The sequence below is a fragment of the Mytilus trossulus genome, chromosome 6 (assembly GCF_036588685.1).
Source record: "Mytilus trossulus isolate FHL-02 chromosome 6, PNRI_Mtr1.1.1.hap1, whole genome shotgun sequence".
NCBI classification, from domain to species: Eukaryota; Metazoa; Mollusca; class Bivalvia; order Mytilida; family Mytilidae; genus Mytilus; species Mytilus trossulus.
The window spans coordinates 62,261,779-62,270,974 of record NC_086378.1 but is presented as its reverse complement, the minus strand read 5'-3'; the positions used below and the strand labels follow the sequence as shown (position 1 = coordinate 62,270,974).

The 9,196-nt window shown below is 31.9% G+C and overlaps 1 protein-coding gene across 1 annotated transcript; it reads right to left on the bottom strand.

Moving 5' to 3' along the window:
- Window positions 1-4,880: 4,880 nt before the first annotated feature.
- On the bottom strand, window positions 4,881-9,196 carry LOC134723629 (uncharacterized). The gene is made up of 3 exons (XM_063587188.1): window positions 9,149-9,196; window positions 6,974-7,146; window positions 4,881-5,401 (listed from the first exon to the last, which is right to left on the bottom strand). Exons 2-3 carry the CDS (start codon window positions 7,113-7,115, stop codon window positions 4,986-4,988), a joined length of 558 nt encoding a protein of 185 aa, XP_063443258.1. The 5' UTR covers window positions 7,116-7,146; window positions 9,149-9,196; the 3' UTR covers window positions 4,881-4,985.

Sequence of the window (9,196 nt, the reverse complement as noted above, 5' to 3'; positions counted from 1 at the left end):
ACTCAACTTAAAAATACACAATAGACAATTTTCAAATACCACACAAGTTACAAGTTTGATATTTAATGACATCACGATTTATAAGCTGTTCAAACATTCGATAAACAAAAAATGATAATATCACTTACGAATTGACCGTCTATTTCATATCAATCAGTTGCTATTAATGGGTTTGTTTCCCAGGATGAACAACAAAAAATGTGTTTAATAATAGTTCGGAAGCACATGTATTTGTTTTGGTAGAACACGTGTGTTTGTTTACATTAATACATTTTTTTAGAATACCTGTAATGTTTACAATGTATTCCATTGCATGATATTTGTCGCATTTCGAATTTTAAAACAGATATTCTGTTTATTGTATGATTTTGGCTCGTGTTTCTCTCGTGCTTGTCGTTTGATATTAATTAAATGTAATTTATAATGTTATTATTCCAAGTTCTGTCGTACGCCGAGTAACCTACATTTGTACTCCGTACTACTTTCCTTGCCTGACCAACCAACGTGCCGAAGACGAAGTACTCCTACATGAGTCTTAGTCTTCTTTAGTTCTTAATAAAGAAGCTGCATTTTCTAGTTTTCATGTATCAGTATCGACGACTGCAACCAAGCAAACAGCACCACAGCAACACATAAGTGACAGCACCGTTCAACTGTTTACGTCGTACTGCGATTCTTAAATATCTGCAATGAAGAACGAGTTAGTGTCGGTTAACCACTTCTAACCAACTAAGCTGACAAAGGGAACTTCGATGAATCTAAAGAGTAAAGGCAATCAAATCCAATTAACTTTCAATTCCGAAGTTTTTGCTAACCTCCATTAGCTGCAAACACGTTTTTCGAAGAAAGAAATATTTCTATAAATTTATTTTCTGAACATATCTTTAAGTCGGTGAAAATAAATAAGCTCATCATAATAGCCGATAAATCTCCTGCTGGTTGGACCACAGTTCGTGAGTACGAGAGTGACGAATTCGAACTAGCATCAGATTCAGATGACTAGGAAAGACTCCGCCAAGCTAAAAGCATAGCTCTTAAACCACCAAGGACAAGCCAAGTCGCTCTAAGCCTTCCGCTAGACCTGCAGCTACAGTTTTCAGACCTACTACTTATACTGCAGATATGCCTCATCAACAGAACAACCTGCCGCCCTTTCGAACAAGAGACAAAGAGGCGACTTCCAATGAAATGTGTTCTGAATTTCACCAATTTAGACACTGGAGGACAAACTGTATTTATAGACGCAACAAGCAATGTACACTAAGGAACTCCACAACAAAATAAGTTAACTAGAATTATTTTAATTCAAAATCAGGTAATATGATTCCTTTTGTAAGTTTACAACCTTCTATGAAATTCCTCAATAGTAAAATAGTAAATCTGCAGATATACTGATTTTTTGAACGAAGATGTTCTCGCTTGACAGTATTTTGAAACAAATTCCCATAATTGCTCGTCAGTTAGCACAGTTCACAGGTAGAATTATATATATGTGTCCAGTTATGGGCAATGTCACAAGGCTAATGACAAGGCATTTATATTTTGCTATTGATAGCAAAAACTGATGGGGTGGTTATAAAGATATTGCATACACTGAGTATGTATCACCAGAATTGCGAATTTGGTCAGGCAGTTTGACAAATCTCAATCAGATTTTTTTGTGAATGACACCTTATCAAACATAGTGGTGTATTCAGATGCGTTAAATGTCGCCGTAGGTGCTTTTACTGTAGAGTATACTGAAAAGTTTTTTTTTTTTATTCAAAATGGATAGACTATTAGAAAACAACATATGTTTGACTTGGAAAGAGTTAAAGGCTATTCAATAAGCTTATTATTCATTTAAATCTGTTTAAAAAAATCCCCAGTACTGTCAAATGGCACACAGATATTCAAATCTGTGTAAAAGAAATCAATAGAGGTAGCACTAAGATGCATTAACATTGTTTTTCATATGACATTTTAAAATTTTAAAATGTGTTCGAAAGAAGGAGTTATTTTACATGCAATCTGTTTGTTTTTGCACTTGTTCGAAGTCAGGCAGGAACCTGATGTTCAGTAGTTGTCGTTTGTGGATGTCGTTCAAAGAGTTTTTCGTCATTTGTGTGTTTTTGTATAGATTATACCGTTAATTTGTGTTTGAATGATCTTGTGGTGTAGCAAATTATAACAGATCATCAGTCTAAAAATCGGTAAGAAATCTAAACAGCCCAAAATTGTTGGCTATATATTTTTCAAAAGAGTAAGAATATTAATCAACCAAACTAGAACGTAATTATGTAATCTGTTCAAATAAGATTTAAATACAATTCCTAAGTTAATATAAAATTGTTCACGTCTCTCTCCGAATGATTTCTAAGATCAACAAAATTTGTGTTCATTAAATAATCGAGGGTATGAATGTGTATTTTTCTGTCTTCTTTTAAATCTTATGAGATATTTTTTTCTCTATTCTCTATATAAGCTTTTTATTTTCTATCCTTCAAATGTTACAGCTCTCAAACATAAACCATCCTTTAGATTTGTTGTACGCCATTTTTTAATTCTTTATTTGTAGGTCAATATGTTCTGTACATTTAGTCATTAATTATGTTTTCCTTTTATTTGTGGAATTTTATGTACTTTTGGTCCAGTATTTTTTTTTCTGAATTTGTGGTCAATTATTCTGTATTTTGTTTTTGTTGTTATTTTTTTCTGTATTAGGCCACACCAATTTGATTCCTTGTTCGACGGACCCGCCCGCACCTATTTTTTTCAAAACAGATTTTTTTTATTTTTATTATATTCCCGAATCCCGCATCCGGAAATGAAATCATCTCCATTTCCCGCACCGTTTTGTTTGTAAATATTATATAAAGATCTCAACATTTGTTTTTTTAAAATCACAGTCTAGCCTTTCACACATGTATAACGATTTTAAACCTATAAGCACCCCACAACACTGTAAATATCTGCGATAATATTTGTTTCAGCATGAATTAGAGCGTGAGTGCTCCGATATAAATAGAAATATCAGTACAGAACAAAACGTTGGTTTCTTTCCCTCTAACTTATATTCCCTATAAAAAAAAGTTCGTTGTTAAAATAGAGTACAAAGAACTTCTGAAGGATTTGTCTTCAACTGCAATTATAATTTATGGTGACGGTCATACCCGCTGCAGGTTTGTGCACCTGTCCTGGTTGATTCAGAGACCTGTCGTTCAGCAGTTATCGTTTGTTGATGTGGTTCATTGGTATTTCCCCGTTTGGAAATATAATTTAGATCGTTGGTTTTCCTGTTCGAATTGTGTACAATACTAAGTTGTGGTCCCTTATAGCTTGCTGGTTGGTCTTGATCAAAGCACTGTGTAAAAGGCCGTACTTTGACCTATGTTTGTTATTATCAGGTTGGGACCATCCCTCCCTCAGACAAGGGCCTTGAAGGGGTCATTTTACCATGTATACTGTTCAGTCTGTGCAAGTGTTGTAGAAAAGAAAATAGAAATACTAAGGATTTGTACAAAACTTCTATACAAAACCTTTGACAACTTAGAAATTTTTACTCAAAAAGAGGAGAAATACATTATATTTTAAACAACTTTTCTAAAAGAGGGATGGGTCCACTTATTTTGAATAATATTAAACTGTTAAAGTAATTGTGTTAACATGGTTAAAGTCCAGGAATATAACAAAATTCTTGGACATTTTTTGACCATTTAAACCCAAATATCATAGTTCTTTGGGAAAATAAAAGCCCTTTTGTACTTTAAGTGTTTTTACAAAAAAAATGTATAACTTTAATGTTTTGACCCCTCATAAAAGGGATATTCATAACATTAAGGGGTTGTTCTGAACCTGATTATGACTTGGATGGAGAATTGTCTCATTGTCAGTCACACATACATAGACCAGATTTAATTTTTCAATTATTTTTGTTGAACAGGGAAAAAATACTTCATAAATTAAAGAAATGTCAAGGTACAAGTGATAAATCAAGTTTTAATATAGTCAAAACCTACTATTTTATGTTTACAAAAAAAATATATAATCGCTCGCCTTTACTTTTTAAGCTTCGCCTCAAAAATTTGCAAATTAAATATTTTTTTATTAAAAATTTCAAATCGCTCGCTCGCCCCAATTTTGGAGTCCAAAAATTCGTAGAACAAGAAATTAAATTGGTGTGGCCTTAGGTTTATTATTCTGTATTTTTTTTGGGGTACATTTTTTCTGTATTTTTTGTCAATTTTTATTATTTCTTTAAATACAATTTAGACCCTCTTATATATCCGCTTTCTTTGCTATATATACATATAGTAATGATACGTTATAACTAATACAATGATGGAAACGTTAATAGACAGAATGAAGGAAAAGGTTATCTTGCCAGATTTACTTGAACAATTCATGGGTTTTGCAACGACAACTAAAACTAACGACAACTAAAACACATAAGAAAAGTACGCATTGATAACCCAATTATATTAAGTTAACACCTATATAGTATCATTGTTTATATGATTTTTATATAAATACAATTTTTTTTAAGTTAGACTACTGTCTACCCTATGGTCGGGTTATTTTCTGTTTGACACATTCCCCATTTCCATTTTCAATTTTATTGTCGGCTGTTCGGTGTAACCAGATGATCTGTGTTGAAGGCCATACGCTCACCTTTAATCGTTAACTTTTTATACATTGTGACTTGAATGAAGAGATATTTCCTTGACTCATACCACTTGTGTCTATTCATATTGGCAAAATTGTTTGTAAACAATGACCTCTTAAACAGGCTTTAGTCATTGAACTTAATAAACCAGTTTAGAACAAAATGTTTTTTATGAACAACAGGCAAAAAAAAATACGTTAGTGTAGCATATGGTATGAAAAGGTACATTCAAGTATTGTAAGACACAAAAACTGATTTTAATCAAAGTTCAAACAAAAGAAGTCTGACCATAATCAAGTTGTAACTACCAAACAAATTAGCAGTGCTTGTATTAGTTTTTTCAAAATGTTCCTGCCTTTATCAGAATTGCACTGAATTGATGATAAGGATGTTTTATATGAAAAATGTGAACGGGCAACCATTCTAGTTGTATCCAAAGTCTGTCTCCTTTCTTCAGTATAAGGTTGATAGTTTGGGCTGACATATCGTATGTTGGACCAGTGAACAACCACACCATCTGCTCTCCATTCTTCCTGAGAGAATAATGAGTCGATTGTTTCGGGCCTCCTATCATAGCAGCTGATACCGCGTAAACACCATTCGTTTTAACAGTAAAAATACCCGTATTTGGATTGTAACAGTTTCCAATATCAGTGAGTTTACGGGTGTATTTCACTATATCTCCTTTTTTCCATTTTATAGTATTATGATCTAAAGTGAATGTAAATGCAGTGAATGAAGTCTGACCATTATCATCTGAAAAATATATATATACAATATATAAATAATTGAATATCTATAGAATACAATCTTTATCCAGCACCCGGTATCTTTGTGGTCATCTAAGTTTTCTAATTGGTCTTTATTTTATAAATAAAATGCAAACAAAATAATTTTTTTACTAATATTGATGTGTTCTGTTCGTTTGAATACTACTTTTGTATTAAATTTAACATTTCATATTGTTTCCAAATGTTTTAATTTATTTTGAATAATCCTAAATTATATATGATTTTAAACTCAGCTTATCCTCATAATCAGCAACCCTTTTACGTATCATTAAGTCCATATTATGATGCTTGAGACCTATAAAGTTGAATAACGCAATATAATTCAAAAATTAAGACCTGATAAACCCCAAATGACAAAAAGGTAATGTTATTGTAAGGAAAATGATGAGAGCTTTATACGAAGGACATTTCAATAACACACTATTCTTATTTTAATGCTAGTACTGGCTACTAGATTCGTGATATTTAACATTGAAAAGGTTATTGAATACAGTTAGTAAAAGAAAGGAACTAGCTAAGGTACTGACATTAGGCATTCAAAACAATTCTTATATTTGTTGTTGAAAGAGTTAATTGTTTTTAAAGAGAACTGCAAGATACAAGAGGGACATTCAAACGCATAAGTCGTATGCAAACTGGAAATACTATGTTCATGTCAAAAAACCCAATTGAACATGTAACGCTAAATGGAAAACCAAAGACTGAGCAACTCTAACCCCTACACAAGTTGTAACATTTGTTACGGAAGGTTTAGCAGATTCTGCCGCACATGTGGCATTCGCGGTTATGTTTTTTATTTACAAATTAATAAAAAGAGGTATGATTGACAATGTGACCTCCACAGGTAACCAAACACAGAAATTTAAAAACAACCCTATATGGACGTAAACGATGAGTAAAACCAAAACGTCATTGTCGGCTATAAAGAAAACGAAAAAGACTCATGTTTAACACATTCAAACGAGAAAAGTAACTTATGTATGTACACAATAATAAACATAAAAATATTGTAACACACAAACAAACAACAACATTTAAAATACGAGCTCCGGTATTGGCACATCCGTCACGGGATTAAAGAAGTTTGAAGGCGCCAAAACTCATGTAATTTAGACAGTGGTGTAACCGAAAAAAATATGAAAATTTGTTGAAAAAGGTTCAACTCATCAGATGAATACAAACTTTATTGTTTTCTAGGCGTTTTTCAATTTGTAGTTAAATGCCCGTATGTTAACACTATAAGTGGATGTTTTAGGTATATGCTTTTTGGGTGTCAAGGGTAGTGCAACCTTACAAAAGATACCAGTTTTATAATTTGATTTGAAAATATAAAATCCGTACACAAAAAATTCCTAAAGAGCTCCAAAAAAAAATTAAAACAGAGAAACATGCCAGTAAAAGAGGGACGAAAGACACCAGAAATTCACAAATTCACAAATTAATTAGAAATTAAACAAGTTGCAAATTCTCAAAGACAAATTGGAAATTTGATGAATTTAATTATTTTTGATGTATCTTTTCGGTCTTACAATCTTACCAGTACTTTCACGACAGAATCGCTCCTTTCGATCATCATCGCATTCAACACACTGCATACCATATGTATAGGCATCTACGTATAACTGGTTTAAGATCATCGGCACCAAAACAAACAAGATGTAGTTAAAAACAAGGGTCATTATCCTTTTAATTTGCAGCGTATTATCGTCCCTGCCAAACAAAAAAAAATTCAATAAGACATACATTTCTTTAATATGACTGAAAGCACAATCAATTCAAAAACAAATCGTGCATAAAGTCCTTGTGTTATAAAATAAAAAAATCATTGGATGAAATTTAAACCTCCAAGAGTCAATCGGTTTTATGATGAATTCTTATTTCTATTTCAAAGTTCACAATGTTATATCTTATTTGGGAGATATGTAGACACTATTTGCTAACAGCAAATTTGTTTATTATAAAATAGTGTAGCATAGCTGTGTGTGTTTGTACTAGACTAGTAAATACATCAATGTATCAGCAACTAGAGGTTGCGCTTTTGTAAAAATAGACAATTTCACATAGATTATCCTTTTGCGGCTAAAACTGTTCAAATTTTACTTTGCAGTTTTTGTAAAAAAGGATGAAAATTTAATATGTACTTCTACTTATATCACAATTTCAATACGGCCTATTTCATCATGCATATGCCACGAATGTCTAAGATGGCAATAGGTACCAGGATTATAATTAAGTACGCCAGTCGCGCGTTTCGTCTACATAAGACTCAACAGTGACGCTCATATCAAAATATAAAAGCCAAACAAGTACAAAGTTGAAGAGCATTGAGAATCAAAAATTCTAAAATGTTGTGCCAAATACGGCTAAAGTAATCTATGCCTGGGATAAGAAAAACTTAGTTTTTCGAAAAAAATAAAGTTTTGTTAACAGGAAATTTATACAAATGACCACATTATTGATATTCATATCAACACCGAAATGTTGACTACTGGGCTGGTGATATACTCCGGGATGAAACTTCCACCAGCAGTGGCATCGACTCAGTAGTGTAAAAAGTTAATAAAGGTACCATGTTTATAATTTAGTACGCCAGATTTTGAACTTATACTAACATTTCGTATACCCTTTCCTCCAAATTATAATTCACTTTCGCCACAAATCATGTGAATTTATACTGTTAACATTCTAAGTTATGTCTCTGAGATGACACATATATGTTTGCGATCATATATGGGAACCAGTACATAAACAAAACCAAATATATTTATGAATTAATTACAACTCCAGAAAAGAGGCGTTTCATTAATTCAAGAAAAAATATCAAATCCTGCTTCTGCCTTCAGTCCACATCTTGAATGCAAACCTTCAAATCAGAAACATCACAGATCTGATTCCTATAACAATCTTGATGAGTTTAATTATCCTGAGCCAGCTTTCTTTACTAATTGGTCGTTATTTTAGAATGCATACACAATTAAGTAAAATTCAAATGATATCTTTACTATCTTTTGTGTGTTTTTTTCGTTTAGATACTAATTTTGTATTAAAATTAAGGTTATTCTTTTCCGTTTTTCAAATATTTTTATTTATTTTGAATAATCTTAAATGAGTTATATATATTAACTTAGCTTATCTTTATAATTAGCACTTCTTTTACATATCATGAAGTCCATTCGATGATGCTCGAAACCTATAAACTTGAATAACACAAGCTTAGTAAAACAATAAGACCTCATAAACCCTAAACAGTGTTACTTAAAAATCGAAAAAGAGATTAAAGCTTTACGCAAAGGAATTTTTATAACACACCATCTTTATTTGCATGCTTGTACTAGCTACTATACTGGTGATATCTTACATTGTGAGGATTGTTGGATGTAGTTTGCAAGCGAAAAATACCAGCTAATGTACTGGCATAAGGTACATTGAGTAAGTATTAACAGTAAACACAACTGACAAAGTATAAAGCGAATCATGATGGTATCTATGATGAGTTTATTTATCAGTACACAGTTTGTCATTCATAAGCATATGTACTTACAACGTAAAAGTGTATTATTCAAGTTTTTTTTTATATTATGTTTCAAAGGCGAGCTTTGTATGAAGATTTAATCAATACCACCATTGAGTGTTATCTACCGCAATTGACATTGTTTTCATATCTTGATTTTTTCCTGAAAATATAACCTTTAAGATGATTAGGACAACTTACCTGTTCTAGAAAATCTCCTGAATAGAGGAAAACCGTGCCAGTATGATA